This window comes from Convolutriloba macropyga, chromosome 13 (assembly GCF_964194025.1).
Source record: "Convolutriloba macropyga chromosome 13, txConMacr16.3, whole genome shotgun sequence".
Lineage (NCBI taxonomy): Eukaryota > Metazoa > Xenacoelomorpha > Acoela > Convolutidae > Convolutriloba > Convolutriloba macropyga.
In genome coordinates, this window is record NC_134480.1 from 9,470,753 (window position 1) to 9,487,731 (window position 16,979).

At 35.7% G+C, this 16,979-nt stretch overlaps 1 protein-coding gene across 1 annotated transcript; it reads left to right on the forward strand.

Annotated features, from left to right (window-relative positions):
• Positions 1-1,785: 1,785 nt before the first annotated feature.
• Positions 1,786-11,191, forward strand: LOC142352110 (uncharacterized). Its single transcript, XM_075404482.1, has 6 exons — positions 1,786-2,301; positions 2,720-2,998; positions 4,007-4,112; positions 8,715-8,835; positions 9,297-9,566; positions 10,420-11,191. The coding sequence occupies exons 1-6, from the start codon at positions 1,827-1,829 to the stop codon at positions 11,107-11,109; spliced, it is 1,941 nt and encodes a 646-aa protein (XP_075260597.1). The 5' UTR covers positions 1,786-1,826; the 3' UTR covers positions 11,110-11,191.
• The last annotated feature ends 5,788 nt before the right edge of the window (positions 11,192-16,979 follow it).

The following is a 16,979-nucleotide window of genomic DNA, read 5'->3' on the forward strand; positions in this document are numbered from 1 at the left end:
AATGCTCCCCCTCGGAGTCTACAAAGATTGTAGAAGTGTTGTTTGGGGTGTATTGTTGGCAAATTTAAGTGGACTAAAGTAGCTTATTGCGTGGTGTTTTTGATGAAAAAGGCTGAATTTTGAAATGTTTGTCCTGAATTTTTGACCAAAAAATTAAGTCAACACAATCAACAGTGCTTGTTCTTCTTTAAACATAAAGTCAGCGACACTATTTTTAAAAATTGTCACAAATTATAGCAAAATTGACGAAAATTAAGGCAAAAATTCCGGAAAATGTGAATAAAACCAACGTGAATTCACTCGACTTTTCTCAGAAGTTTAAACCTCAATAAGTCCCTGTAGAAAATGAAAATTTAAAAAATCTTTTTAATTCCATATTCTACGCTGGACCAGCTTTCTAATGATATCAGTCTCAACTCTCTGCGATGAATATATCGATCGGCGAAAATTGACTGAACAAAAAAAAAACCCATTTGAGTATATAGTTCCTCCCCCCTCAAGAGGGTCGGAACAAAAAGCTGCTACTGTAGAAGTTTTTCTATTTTATTATACAGTGTTGTAAGTGTCAACAGTATATTGTAACTGATTATTGATGTAAGCGTCAAAATTTAGCGTCGTCTGAGGTGAAATCACTAAAATAGATCAACAATTAAAACTAAGCCTACAGTTAGCGACAAAAATTCTTAAAATGATTGAGACTATTTAAATTATCAAAAAATTGGGAAAACTGTAATTTCCGACCGAAGTGATTAATGTCCTTGTCTTATTAATGGCATTCCTTCATCATTGGATTTGCAAGTAGCGTTATTTAATTCGTTGTCTCACTAAGGGCCGGTCCCACTTACTTGCTAAGGAGCTATATAAGAATCTATCTGATTTTTTTTCAGTTGAAAGCTGATTGCTTTAATGATTTTGGCCATCTTTATTCTTGTTTTTGTTGAACTGCTACCGAATCTCGTTAAGCAGTGGTCCCCTTCTGCTTTGAAATGAAGTACAAATTGATTTATTAAGTTGCGTTTCGTCTGATGCTTTTTTGACTTCGTTATCAGTGTTTTTTTCAAAAATGGATTTTGATTTTAACCATAATTAATGTTTTGTTGGTTTGTTTTGTTGTTTGTGTTGTGTCGTTGGGTTTTCTGACGGAAGTTGTTAGTATCGGTTGAAATAGCCCTCACGATAGCTCCATAAGATTGCGATAACAGCTTTACAAGAAATGTTTTTAGAAAAATATGGACAAGAATGGCTAATCCAGCGTCAGTTGTCAATAAAAAAGCTGACTAAATGAAAACTCAATTTTTTAACAGAAAGAGTTGAGCTAAATCGTTTTTATGCGCTTTCTTATCTTTAAAAAATATATTGAATAATACTGGCTGAGTGAACTAAACATTTTCAACATACTATAAAAATTGAATGGAAAGTAGTGAGAAAGTGAACAAAAATAATGAAAATCGGCAGGAGGTTCGGAAAAACTCAGAAGCTCCCTAAATCCTCGAAAGGCGAAGCTCGGAAGGTCCTCCCAGTAATTTGTTTTGCTAAGAGGCTGGTGGAAGATACAACACACATCTTTCCATTTCAGTTTTTAGCGTTGGTTCAAAATAAACGGAACACAGAATCCGTTGAGCATATGTAGCTCATTGCACATTAAATATGTAAAGATCCATTTTAGAAAAGTCAATTGAGTAAATAAACGCTCCAGGCGTGCTGAAACATTTTTGGAAAAAAAATGCAAAAATGCAGTAAAAGTGATTTGTAATCTAAACGCCGCAAACAACGGAGTTGTTGACTTTTTTGCTGGAAACTATTACAAAGGTTATTTCAGATCGAATATGTTGATTAATCCAAGTAGTTGTAGATATTTGGCATATTTAAAGAAACCCATTACCAAAAGATGCCTATCCTCGGCCCTCGCAAATTTCGACCCCGAACACTACAGAGATGACAAACTTCGTAGCCAATCAAATTTTAATATCGAAACCATGCACGCTCATCTAGAACAAGACCATTTGGAAATGAAGCGAGAAATGATCAGTTATCTCTCGCAAAATGAGCTTTTCACTCCTAAATACAACATTCCTCTTTCTGAAGAACGAGAGCTAGCTCTTCAGAGATTGAAAGCTATCTGTGATAATAAATTCATATCAGTGTTCAACTTCAACAATGACCCGTTGAAGATTTTTGCTGCTCATGAAATTGCCGCTATTGTGGATAGTTCTATGACTACAAAAATGACAGTGCAGTTCAATCTGTTTGGTGGAACAGTGTTAAAGATTGGAACAAATAGACACCAGAAGCTTCTAGAAGGTTCTTTCAGTTGAAGAAATTTAGATTAATGAAGACGTTCGGATCTTTTATATTTTTATGTTTATGCAATCTCTCAGCCCACCTAAACGCGCTGGATTAATAGGGTGTAAATTAATTGCAATCACTGCGCATTCTATACCGTAAAATTTCAAGAGTGACGTGTATAATTTGCGAGAAGGCGGTAACGAAAACAATAGTCAAAGTTGTCAACACAAAATGATTTTCAGTTTTAACTTGTTTTTAGTTGTCTTATCCTTAGACTTCGGGAATTTTGCATCGTTTCAACTTGAATTTCGATATGTACCGCAGCTCAAATTTTAATGCTTCATTCACACTAGTCAAAACTAATTAAGAAAAGTAACATCTACAAGTACAGATACTGTATTTAGTGTTAAGTTGATTTTTAGATGTACTTTAGGTATCGACACTTTAAATGACGTCGGATGTTTCGGCCTGACAGAATTGGGATACGGGAACAACGCTGTCGAAATGGGAACAGTCATAACTTACCATCCAGAGTCGGAATCCTTCGTTATTGACACCCCGGACGTTCTGTCGCAAAAGTACTGGATCACAAATGGGGCACTGCATGCTAAGCATTGTGTGGTGTTTGGTAAATTGATCGTGGGTGGGGAGAATTATGGAATTCATGGTGTCGTGGCGAGGATTCGAGATGATAATCTGAATGTTTGCGAAGGTAATTAACTGATAATCATAATTTTGAGATTGTGATTCAGATTGGAACTTGATAGTTTAATAGTAGCTGTGAAGGTGACAGCTGAGTCGAAATGCTTTGAGTATTACTAGAAAGCCTTTTTATCGCATTTGTATGTTGTGTTTCAAGAGGAATTTCCTGAGCATTTTAATGTTTGTTTGTTTTGACTTTTATTTGTACAGCTCCTTAATAATTAAGTTTTCATTTTTCTGCTAGTGTCCGTTAAAAACTATTATTGCTTCATTAAATTTGATTTTTCTACAGCTGTTTATTTACAACATTAACAACTGAGATCAAATTGGGACTTAAAAGGGGAGGTGGATCAATTAAGAAATATTGTTGTTCAGTTTTTGTTTATTCGTCTTAATTTCGTATTAATCGCCAGAATGTAGAAAAATTTCAATTTTGCGAGTTTCTCTTAAAATTGGAAAAATGGAATTTTAAAGATGGCAAGGAGTAATAAAAAACAACGTAAAACAACGCGTAGAAGGATTTGGATATGTCAACAAATCATAAACAAAAGCATCATGACAGAATAATGAAGAATTTAGGCATCATTTGGAAAAATTTCTGACCTGTTTGGTAGCCGCCATCTATTCAAACAATCGTTTTACTGATTTTCCTATCTCGTAATGATAAAAAACTTTTTTGTCGACCGTAGGCAGAAGGATTTTTTGTACGAGAAATGTATATACAACAGGTGCTTAAGTAGTTTTTACAATGTATTGCTACAATTAAAACGCTCAGTTTCGCGTTGCTAAGCTTTTATTATAATTTGTTCGTGCTGTTTGGTGAATTTTGGTTGAGGTTAGCAGAATAAAAAACCAAAAGAACTGTAGTTTTACCAAGCATCTCTTATCCTGTTCAATGATGTTATTCTTAAGATTTTTTGTTTTCGCTGTTTGAAAACTGAAAATTGACAGGAGCCGGGACAATAATGTGAATTGTACCAAGACGTTCTGTTTTTTGAAAACATCTGATTGTTTTCAGGAGTGTCGATTCACGAGATGGGACACAAAATGGGTCTGAATGGTGTCGACAATGCCAAGATAGACTTCAAGTCCGTCAAAGCTCCGCTATCTGCTCTTCTCAACAGGTCAGATCTGCTTTTATCTGGATGAGTAAAGAAATGATTATTTAAAAATCTGCTCTGGTGTAAATCAAAAACTTGTGAAAGTGTGAAATCTTTTTTTGCTCACAACAACTTAGTTGGCCTTCTTTATTTTCAACCGCCGAGTTTACTGATTTATTTCCTATAAATTACTGATAGGGGAGGGTGGGCAATAAGAGTATGGATATTTAACAGTTGTGACAATGTGTGTCATTTTTTGGCAAAACACTTGGGTGTCTTTGTAATGGGCATTATTCAAATCGTACATGATATAAAGTGCATTAAGGACTTAATCGGCCCGTTGCTATTACAAAATTTGCATAGCGTATCTAGAGGATGAAATGTTCGCGCTGAAAAAATTCAAACAATTCTACAACACTTTCTTGAATGCAATGTGAATTTCTGCAATTTTTAAGAATCGAAGAGGCTTGATGGTTTTCTGTTTTTGATAAAGGAGCGAGCAAGAAAACAGGAAGTGAATAAAGTTTTAAAAAGTTGGTTCAGTGAATAAATTCGAAGAGCGAGAATAGAGAGAGTGGTTCTTTTGTTAATGCCTTCTTTTGAAACAGAGCGAGAATAGTAGGTGTGAAAATTTTTCGCTAAAAAATTTTGTTCAAGCTTTTTTTTGTTTTTTGAAACTTCTACGTTGTCTAAAATGTTATGTCAGACTAAAGTCATAATATTCAGGTTGTTTTGATAGCGTTTCGAAGGTTTTTGGTAATTAAAGGGAATTTTACGATAATTTGAAGTTTTTTGACTAATTTTCCGTTTTTAAGGCTATTTAAGAGATTTTTGGCCCATTATTGTATTTTGTTGCTTCTAATGCTAACTGAATGTAAGCCTATTACTCGTGAGCAGTTTATAATTTAAACACAGCTTTTTTGGTACCAAGCAATTTTTTATTTGAATTTTCATAAAAAATTGTTAATATTTTTTAATAGCCGCACTGCGATAGGTGGGGCTATTATTGGCCTTCTCTTGGTTTTTTACAATTCAAAAAATTTGAATTGTATTGAGGCGCTGTCTTTTTTTTGAGATCTGTTCACACATTTTCATGATTTTTGAAGTCAAATTGGAGTAGTGATTTTGGTCACGCCGAAACAGGAAATGGAGCGAAAAAGCTAGTGGTTTTGCGGCGTGAAATTTTTTTGCTCTAATTTTAAAGTAGAGTGAAAAAATGGTGTTTGAACAAAAATTTGCTTTCTCGCTAGTGGTTTTTTGTTCACATGCGGCAATTTCTTTTTGATTTTTACTGTTTTTTCGATTTTTTTGGATCGGGTTTTTTCTAAATGGTTTTCCCAATCCATTAATAGCTCTAGGCCTAGTTTTTTGTGTGAACCAAATTTTCATTTCTCGCTAGTGGTGTTTTGTTCACATGCGGCATTTTGACACCGATTTTTTGTTTTTTTTTAAATTTTTTATCTGATTTTTTTAGAAATAGTTTTCCCAATTCACTCATAGTCCGTTATAAGTAGTTTATTGTTTAGTCAATGAAAATTCTTTGAATTGTACGTCAGGACTTGTCCTGCTATGTTTTTTATTTCGTCGTCATGATTTTTGTTACGACCATATGACGTCACAGCCACTTTTTGTTCATTCGTTCATGCAATTTCAATTGAATTGCACGTGTGACGTCATTTTTCGCTCTTAGTGGAGCGAGTTTGTTTTTGTCCATGCGCGTGATTAAATTTTTGGTCACACTTGACTTACCTCACTCTCAAAAATGACTTCCTCAATTTGAAATTGACTTTTATTTACTTTAATTCAAAGAGATAAGGTCAAATGGGTGTGTGTCACTCTAAATGAAGGTTATTTGAGATCAGCTAATAGAGGCAGCAATAACGTATACAGATTTTTAATCAAAATATAACAGATCAGCCTTGAATGAAAAGACGAATTTTTTTGGTCTGTCTTTTTTACTGTTTTTTCAAACGGCCGATCTACGAATCTATTGCGGCTTTTTTCTGGCAATCTGCCAGCTATGTTCTTAATTTCTTGCAGTTTTTTTGCTTTATTTCAAAATTAGAGATGCTTTTGTGCTTGTTTTTTGCGTGTCTGGATTTGTTTGAGCAATGAAGTTGTCTCGATTACTTCAGATATTGTTTTCCATTTGTATTTGTACATGTACAAAATGAAGAAGTTGTTAAATTTTTGTTTTTCTTTTGCTTACATTACTTCTTGGTTATATTTTCTTTTTTATTTCAATTAAGACTTTTAAGTCTTTTCTATTCTTTGATGCTCACTGCCATCAGAAACTAGTTATCGGACAAGCTGTTTTTGGCAAAGACATCTTCGGGGTCGTTTCCGGAATTCTTCCGGCTATGTTTTTATTATGAAAACTGCAAATATAAATATAGTGAAGCTGTGCCGTAATCAGAACTAATGTGTTGTTTAATGCGTGTACTAATGTGTTCTTTGATGAACATCACCACACGATTATTATTATCATCAGAAGAATAACTTCAAGTGGTCGGAAATAACAACTGTATGCTAATATTTTTTGACCAACTCTCCTTGCAGTTTCAACTATTGCATAGCTTTATCCATTTTTACGACTCAAAGAGGAGTATTAATATTCTGCATTTTTTTACGACTTCAACAGGTGTGTTGGGACTCTACATTTTTTGTAGCTGAAGTCATGACTTGAAATTTGATTATTGTTTTAGAACGTTGACTCCTGTCTTCGAACAATGGACTATAAAATTAGCTTAGTTTATAATTTCTAGTAATAGCTCCCAACAGCTAGGCCCCGCACCTACTCCACCACTCAACCTTTCGTACATTTCCGGCCCCTGTTGCAACTCTTTGTTGTCTACGGAATTTTATTGCTTGGAGAAAGTCTTTTCCATCTTTAATTTGACTGCTCATTTTATTTTGAAGCGGTTTTTTTAAAATATTATAATTATATTTAATCCGATTTTGGACTATTTTGCGCTCTTGAGGTTTTCTATTCATTTTCCAATTTATCGTACTTTTTTCTGTTAAAGTTGCCTCCTAACAGTTGTCTTTATCTCTAAAGTTTACTTTGAAATTATATTTGATGGTTTTATTGACCTTTACCAATCGTAAAAGAAGGAAGTTTTCTCTTTTCATTTTTCTTTCAGAAAATTTTCTCATTTTTCACCCTTCTTCAAGCTGTTCTCGACTTGCATCTCTAAATTTTGGTCTCGATGTGCTAGTTTTCTTTCAGTAACTTCACAAAGAGTGATGAGGCTGTGTTCTTTGCACATAGTCGTTTTGAGATGAGCAAGAGGAAACAAATCATTAAGTCGAATTTTGATTTCTTTGTTATGACGCACTTGTATGCATTTGCTAGCTTCTTTGGTAGCCTGCATGAAGATATTGTGTCTCGTTTTAATGTGTCCTTTTATTTGGGTTTTTTGTTCACATTTTTTGTTCTTATGATATATTTGATATTTTATTAAAACTTTGTACTGTTTATGTATTTTAATTGTTCTCTGTAATAATCTTGCATATTACTTTTTTGAGGCTTTCTTCGCAAGTAACTGTTCTACTCTAGACATTGATTGCCACTTCTTCCCGCATCCCTGATTTTTTTCGCTAATCGTAGGATATAGACGGGAGGAGAACGAAATTATTTGAGGTTTTTGGCTCTTTGTTTTCCCTTTGCTCTATTGCCTAACTTTCCTCACGCTACTGAAGTATGCTCCAGCTTTTCCTTTTAAGACATGACCAAGAAATTGTAGCTCTCTGGTTTTTGTACTCTTCAGCACATCCCTGGTAAATCCAACTTGCATCAATACTTTAGTCTTCAGTGCTTTCCACGAGATCCTTTGCATTTGTCGAAAACACCCCGTTTCGAAAACCTGTTTTCCTTTTCCATGCTGTTCGTTGTCATCCACGTCTCTGAGCGCTAAGAAGGCATTGGATAAATGTGGAATCTTAGGCTCGATGTTTGAACTTGAAAGACAAGGGCTTTTCGGCCTGTCCTATCCGACTGTTTCGTTAAACAAGATGTCTGCAGTCAGCTGAAAGCGAACATCCGATGTATTTCAAAACCTTCTGTTTTGAGTTGTTCCCTTTAAAAATTTTGCAGTTTTTTCTGTTGATATACATTCCGTACCTCCTACTGACCGCATCTTTTGCTTTGCTCATTTCGTGCCTTACTCGAATAGTCGCAGCATGATCGTAATAGAGGCATTGGATTTGACGGAGATTTTTATTAGTTTCGATGTTCACGTCGTCTAGAAAATGGATCAATTCATTTTTGGACTCTTTTATCGAAGGTTTTCGTGTAGCCAACGAAGCTAAAGGGCTTAGAGGCGGTACTTGATTTTTTGGATCTTTACTGAAGTCTAAGAATGTCAGTCTAGTTGAAGGCCAGATTAGTACACCTACTTTGAAATCCATCAGTTTTGGGGGCAAAGGTTTATTTAATAAGGTTTTTTTATTTTGAATCCGCGGTTTTGTATGTTACCAGTTGTAATTATTTTGTGAATGAGATTAATTAGTTCTTAGCGATTATTCAAATAGTGATCGGTTATTTCATATCTCAAGTTAGGTGCATGGCGTGCTGTTTTGATCACATCCAACATTTACTGTTCGTTTATTTTTGGTTTCTTTCAGGTACTCTGATGTGTCTCCCGGGGGAGAATTCACCTCCTCGATTAAAGGAGACAGGGCCAGATTCCTCACCGTTGCCGATCAGCTCCTCTCTGGTAGAATATGCATTGCCAGCATGTGCCAGGTGATAATTTCAGTTTAAGTGATCAATTAATAATATTCATCAATTATTCAGTCTTCCTCTAGATTTTATGCTTGCAGAAATGTGAGACAAAAATTTAGTTGTTAAAAGAGGTTTCCAAGTTTGCTTCTGCATGCGGAAAGAACTGCTAAAAATATTTTGCTAAACGAATTATGAGCAATAGCTTCTACGAAAGTTTCATAGTGGGTTAATGGATAACTGTAATATCGAGCCACTATAATTATACAGCTGTAATAATGCGATTTCAAGGTTTTACTTCAAAGTTATATAGCACGTTACTACGTATAAAATAGTAAGTACGCGGGGGGGGGGGGGGGTGTAAAAGTTATATGCCAACTAAGCAGAATGAAGATCAGAAGGATTAACAGAATAGATTCAGATTTCCTCCCCTAAATTTAACAAGCAGATACAATCCTCAAATTGATACATTTATGATGTTTCAGGGAGCTGCTAAAGCGTCCTTGTCCATTGCCGTCAGATACGCTGCCACCCGTTTAGCTGTCGGTCCTGCTGGTCTCTCAGACACTCCGATTCTGTCCTACCAGCTGCAGCAGAATGCTATAATACCTTTGATAGCCAGGACCATAGCTATCAATGCGGCCCTAGACAGGGTCAAACTGAATTGGGCAAACCAGAACCCGGATGGAAGTGAGCACGCCAGTGTGGTGATACAATGCTGTGCTATCAAACCAGTTGCTGGGTGGAATCTCAAGGCATGTTACTATTTTTCAATCGATAATTCTAATTATGAATGTGGTGTGCGATTAATAAGAGATTAATAAGCTGCGGACAAAATTGGCTAAGGAATAAATAAATAAACTTACATTGAATTTTATGAATTGGGGGTAATCTTTTAAAGTTTTAGTGAAAAGAATAGAAACATTTCCCTCTTCCGCACAATTTAATAAACTGAGTTGCTTGATTAATCCAAATAAGCTCCAACAGTGTAATGATTGTTAAGTTACACCTAAATAAAAACAACTTAGATGAAAATTAGTATGACTACCCTGTAATATTTGTCAAGGTACTCGAGTATTCCATTTTAAACGTGTGAGCGTCCTAGTTTTCGGCTAGAGGATCGTAAAGCTAATCAACTCCAATTTCTTGGTTCTGTCATAAAATTTAGTGCTGATCTCCATTTTGTTGAATGATTTCTAGTTTGTTTGAACCAATGTTTTTGTTATTGTGGTTTCAGCAGTTCATCTCAAAATTTTTGCACGTTCTTTTTTGAGTGTTTACTATTATAGCCCCCCCCCACCAGTTTAGTGGTCAGAAAACGTATAGCCTTCTAATCATGGTAAATATACCATAAGGCTATAATGGGAAAGACCGCCTTTTAAAAAATCGAAATCGGGTTTCTTGCAATTAGCTTTTATTGCTGCAGGTTGTATTTTTTTTGATATAGCAGCTTTCTGTAAAACTTCTGTGATTAATGGTTTTCAGAAAGTGGTGTAGGTTTTAAGACTGCAAATTTTGACAATTTCATCAACAGATAAGTTAATATATACTAAGATAAAATTAGGGTCAAGAATTACCATCAAAGGTCAAAACGTATCTGATTTACAGGACGTGGTCACAGTGTGTCGAGAAAGATGCGGTGGTCAAGGGTACCTTTCGTGCAATAAATTTGGACACTATCTCGGTCTAGCACATGCGGCTTGCACTGCTGAGGGAGACAACAGTGTCCTAATGCAGAAAGTTGCTAAAGAGTACCTCTCAATGTACAACTTCAATTCCAAACCGAAGAAACCGGAATCAGCCGATGTCGGAGGCCTGGAGCACTTGATGTACGTTTTAAAATCAAGAGAGTATACAGCTTTAATGCAACTGGGATCCGCGATGAAAGGCGCCAGAAGTGACAAAAAAGCAATGTTCGATTCGTGGATGTACAACGCAAGCGATATGGTGCAACATGCAGCTATGTCGTATGCAGAATTCCTAATGGCGGAATCCTTAATGTCAATGTTCGATTCGGCTCCGGAGGATTCAAAAGTGACGTTGGAGAAAGTTTTAAAGCTTTATTTACTTGACACCATATCGAGAAATATGTCTTATTGCATTCTGAATAGTTTGATTAGTACTAAAGAAGCATCAGTGATCAAAGCTGAGAAACAGTCAGTCATTGCAGATCTTTCAAAATCTTCGCTTGCGTTGACGGAAGCGTTCGGGTTGCCAAATTCGTTACTTAAGACCCCCATAAGTGCTAACTGGGTTCAATACAATGACCATGATAATCAAGGAGAGATTGACTTTTAAATTAGTATTGCAAATTTAAAGAGTTTGTATTTGAGAAGTGTGGAGTTTGAAATCATTTGAGAATTTATTTTTACATCTTTTTTTTCGGTTTATACCCTAGAGGAAAGTTTCAGACGGAAAAGCGTTGTCAACGCAGCTTTGGCTTGTGTAAAAATCGAGGCTAGAGTAAACAAAAAGAAATATTTCCTACCAGTACGAACGGTGAACTTTGCTGTTCTCAGCACATGTTACTTGTTTATAGGTAAAAAGGATGGCACTAGTGTGTGTGTGTGTGTGTGCTTAGTATACAATGTTCAAACATGTATACGATATCACAAAATGCATCAAATAATAATGCTATTGCAGAAATGTATGCATTGTCCATTTTTTTTTGGTTGAAGATAGCTCTCAAGTTGCAAAAAAAGACACAATCAGTTATCGTGGCTTCAAATATTTTTTGAAAAAGGATATAAAAAGTTAAATTTGATGTTGGTAGTTGAAAGCTGGAAAAAAAGAATAACTATTAATAAGTTTGATGGCTAAGATCAGTTCTACCAATAATTCTCTTATCAAGGGAATGAATGTGTCACCACTAAGCAATACAAAAATAAAATCCCAACGACTTTGTTATGGACGATCTTAACCAGGTCCCTTTAAATGCTGCCAAAACAAACAATCTTGTGAGTCTTTATAATCGCTCTCAAACAAAGTTTGTAGCTACTTTAATCCTGATACGCCTTTTAAATGCCATTTTTATACGACTTGATTTTCTTCTGACTGTTTGACTTTTCGTCGTTAGTATTTTTGTATGTACATATATACACGTATATACACGCATATTTTGTAAAACATACGTACACATGTATATAGATATATGGATTGCCGAAGCATAATTATTAGCCCAGCCAATTCTTTTATATATCTCTTTGGTCTGTCATATTTTTGGTCTCCCTAACTCAGCTTTATTGTTACCGACCGAATAGTATGATTCTAATTGCACGAATTAAAATTGTTACCCTCTATGACCTTAATTTGGAGAAAATATTAAAGATTAAAGTTTTAATCTCAATTTATTGCATGGTTTGTCGGTTAATTTGTACAGGTTGAGGTTGTAAAAGTTTCTGCTTGGCTAAGTGTCAAAATAGTTTTTAATACGTTTTTGATGATTTAAAGCAAAATTTTAAATTTAGTGGCGTGGCTTTTTTATTAAACTTCCACAAAAGTTCCTTTTTGTGAACTTATCTCAACTGGTGCTTATCGGTTGTTTTATTTTCAATTTCAATTTTGAAAATAGTTTTGTCTGTGTTTGCATTTTTCTAGAAAATTGCTTCTAAGGGATTCTGCCGTCTATTCTTACCGCATGTACTGTTTGTTCTGGCGGCGCTTTAACTAATAGTGAAAGTTAGTTAGATTGTCATTTTGAAATTGGTGTGAATGTGCGAAGAATTTATTCATACGCCACAAGCATTCAGTGCGTTTCTCCTCGAATTTTTTTTTGGAAGAAATGCGGATGGATTTGGTCGTTGTACCAATTTTTTCTAACATCTGGTGTTGTTTATTGTTACGTTTTTTTTTCAAAATTTTCTCAAACTTTTGTTAAAATTTGAATTTGTTTGCAATTATTAAATGTATAATATTAATCGTTTGAATATGAAAAAGTATACTCACTTGCTGATTTACATCTTTGTTTGCCGAAAAAACAATACTAATTTCACGTGCAGTTTATACTGATGTTTTCCGGAACTATTCCGTTTTGAGATGCGAATCGATAACACTTTATGTTGACGTTTGATTGAATTCTATGATAAAATGCTTGTAAACATCACATGTAACCGAAAGTCATTTGTATGTTATGTAAAAGGGGCGGTAATAACTGGGTATATAATTCGATCAAGATTTGTGCCTATTGCCACTGTTGACACGCATCAATTCTAATTGAATTATTTGACTACACGAATTGTTTCTGCGTTCCCATTAACCGATAGCAATTAGTGCTTTGATTTGTTTGTTTGATGGCTGCCTCAGCTTCTCAGCTGGCTATTATAGCGCTTCTATGTACAATTCAAAGAATTTGTCTTTTTTTATATTTCTGTTCACACATTTTCATGATTTTTGAAGTCAAATTGGAGAAGTGATTTTGGTCATGGTTTTCCGGCGTGAATTTGTTTGCCTCTAACTCTAAAGTAGAGTGAGAAAACGGTGTTTGAACAAAAATTTGGTTTCTCGCTTAGGGATTTTTGTTCACATACGGCAATTTCACTTTGACTTTTACTGTCTTTTCAATTTTTTGGAACCAATTTTTTTTCTAATTGCTTTTCCCATTCCATTCTTAGTTCGTTCTAGGCCTTGTTTTTCGTTTCAAGCAATTTTCCATTCCTGGCTACTGGTTTTTTTGTCCACATGCGGCATTTTGACATTGTTTTTCGGTTTTTCTTTTTTTTTTATCTGATTTCTTTTACAAATGGTTTTCCCAGTTCACTCATAGTCAGTTCTAGATCTAGTTTTCTGTTCAATCAATTAAAATTCTTTGAATTGTACGTCAGGACTTGTCCTGCTTTGTTTAAAATTTTATACTTCCGCGTGCTAACATCTTAGTTCACATCTTTATCTTAGTTCACAGCTTGTGCAACTTTTTTGCGTGAAATCTTTGACTTAATTAGGCTTGTTTCACTCTTCTCTCATTCTGCTAAAAGTTTTTTTAGAAGGCAGTTGCTCGGCAAACCAATTCAAAATGAGCAGAGTCAGTATCAAAAAACGAAATGGAATCGGGGCAAAGCCATGAAGCCCAATTTTAGATGTCCGCCTTTCGAACTGTGTTCTTAGTTACCATCTATTATGCTAGTTTGTTTTGGTACTAGCCTTTGTGTCATCTCACTACGAAACGAGTATGTTCAGCTCCAAAATGACATCAAAGTAGTTCACACTTTAAAATTGTTTTTGTACAAAAATTAATATTGTTTTCATCAGTTTTTTCTCTTTCAATCCCAATCTTGGTTATGGTAATCAACGGCGGCTATTTTTTGGCAATCTGCCGGCTTTTTTAAAAAAAAACTGCTGCTGTTTTATCAATTTTTCAGTCAGGTTTTATCATTTAGCTTTGGACTTGGATTTTTGAATGTTGAACACAGATGGTTTCCTGAAAAATAATACAATTTTGAGAAATTAAGAGTAGTTAATTTTGTTAATAGCCGGGAAGGGATAGCGGCTAATATTGGGGACATCGTGTTTTTTTTAATTCGTCGTCTCCATCGACTTTGTCGTCTGCCAAGTTTTATAACTTTTCAATGAAGACATGTTTTGCAAAATAAAAAAACACAAGCATAAGTACCCTGATGCGTTTTTTTGTATGTGCTGTTTTCATCTTTACTGTTCTATCAAGTAGTTACTTTTGTTAATAGCCGCGAAGCGATAGCGGCTATTATTGGGGACATCGTGTTTTTTTTTAATTCGTCGTCTGCTTCTGTGATTCTTGTGACCATTGACTTTCTCAATTTCATTGACTTCTACTGCTTTGCAGTTAAAATGTGTGTCCGTGACGTCACTTGTTCGCCTTTTAGGTCAATTGCATGACTGATCTCACTAAAAAAATGACTTCTAAACTCACTCATTAAACTTTAAATTTAATGAACTTCTACTAGTTAATAGCCGCGAAGCGATAGCGGCTATTATTGGGGACATCGTGGTTTTTTAAGTTCGTCGTCTCCATCGATAGTTCTTACGACCTGACTTCTTGGTATTGACTCTTCCAATGACTTCAGTGACTTCCACTGCTTTCTATTTAAATTTTGTGTGCTTGAGGTCACTTCTGCTTTCAGGCAAATTGCGTGACTTGCCTCAGTCAAAAAATGATTTCTGAGTTTTTGATGGAACTTTAAACTTATGAACATTTACTAGTTAAAGATAAAAAGTGTGCATCTAAGTAGTGCCAGATTTGTTTGCCCTATTTTTTGAGTATTGTCTTTGAGTTTTTGTTTTCGAATATCCTCTTTAAATAAACTTCTTAGGGCTTTTTCCTTATAGGCTATGTGTCATAAAATTGTCAGTCCCAATCTAACCCAAAAAGACTGGTGGTCGATCTGTCTATCATATTTCTAGTTGTTTCAATCCATGGAAGGCCGCAAGCGTCTGTCGCGGCTTTTTTTTCCGGCAATCTGCCGGCTATGTTTCATTTTGGGGTTAGTTTTTGTATGAGCGTACTGATCATGCAATTGTTTACCATACGACCGCAGCAGAAAACGGGGAGCTTAGTCTATTTGCAAACTGGTTTCCATGCGTTTAATGGTAAGATAAACAAGCTTGAACAAAATCACACAAAATTAGTGGAAGGGATTACTGGATTGAACCAAACAGACGAACTCAATTGCACGGAGTGGGTGGAAGAGTGTAACATACTGGCACTTCCTCAGTTGACTCAACAAAAAATTCAGGAGCATTTTGACATTCGACTCTAAGCAACCTTCTTGACAAGCACACAATTACCAGAGAAAAAGCTCGACTGTTATTTTTATTTCTATCCCACTTCAATCAGGAGCCTGATTTACAGAGCGCCTCTTATTCCTGCTAATGGTTTACGTCTTCAGCCCAACGAATTTCGAGCTGCTCTGAAATTACCTTCAGGCGTTTGGTTGTATGACTCAGAAAGTAAATGCCCCTATTGTAAGACAAAAATTTTGGACATTTTTGTGGATCATGCCGTTCCATGTCATGGTCGGGGCGAACTTATCTCTCGTCATGATGGAGATAGAGATAGATGAATAATAATGGCAGCTTGCACGTCAGCACATCTTTTTACAGTTTTCGAGCAGAAAGTCTACCAGAGCACAATTCAAGACCAGTTTTACAGCAGGACAACACGCAGCTTTAGACGTCACCCATACGTCCCTTCTGCAAGCAAGTCTTATTTTAAATGCGGCGGGACATGTGGCTAGGCTCTAAACCTAGCTTAAGACAGAAAAATTGAGTTAATATGAAAATGACAACGAGATGGGCATACACTTCTTACCATCGGCATTAGAAATTTTGGGTGGACTATCGGAAGCAAGGAGGAAAACATTGAATACCTTTCTTAAAAAATAACAGATGTATGCAGCCCTCAGGCCTATCGATTGCATTCAAGGGGCTCACTCAGGTGGAATCAATAAGCACCATGCGTGGCACAGTGGCAATGCTGATGGCTAGGGACACACGATTGTAAGCCACAATTGACAAGTGGACTGTCACCTGTCGTGTTTGTTTTTTTACGATTGAAACTGCATCGCCCAATTGAATCGATTAAACCCTATTTTGTCTCACCGAATGAGCGGGGAGACCGCGTTTGTTCGGTTTAAATCTACAAATATTGTTACCCATTAGGAAGGGATAGCTTTATTTTACGATTGCGAGCATTGAGGCAAGAAATGCCGAACTGGGTGTAGTGCGCGAGTATCAATGGAGCTGTTGTGATTGGATGGCTGAATGATTCAATGTTATGCACAAACAAAAACTCTTTGTCATTTGCTAGTTTTTTGTTTAAACCACGCCTTGGTTGAACCAAGGTTAATTCATCAAAATTAAGCACAAACTGGATAAAATTGACTGCAGCGTTTGTTTATTCGTTCCGTTTGTAGACAATCCATAAAGGAAATTGTTTTCGATTTCGGCTGTGCTACCCTACACTGTAAAGACAATCTTTGCGTTCCCTCTTCAAATTTTTTTTGGAAGATCATGTTTGAGCAAGCACTTTTCCCCCTTTGGATGCGACTAGAAGTGGACCACCGACATTTTACCATTTTTTGCCTACGCTGCTGTTCTGGTTTAGGATGCGATACGTCGAAAATGAAAGTTGCAGATTGCGTACGATTGTCATTTCATTGAAGATTAAAAATAGAATACGCGCAAGCTTTGCCATTTGC

Coding starts and splice junctions, on each gene's coding strand:
- LOC142352110 (XM_075404482.1), top strand. CDS start 1,827: ATGTTGATTAATCCAAGTAGTTGTAGATATTTGGCATATTTAAAGAAA. Junction 4,113..8,714: donor CTATCTGCTCTTCTCAACAG/GTCAGATCTGCT, acceptor GGTTTCTTTCAG/GTACTCTGATGTGTCTCCCG. Junction 9,567..10,419: donor TTGCTGGGTGGAATCTCAAG/GCATGTTACTAT, acceptor TCTGATTTACAG/GACGTGGTCACAGTGTGTCG.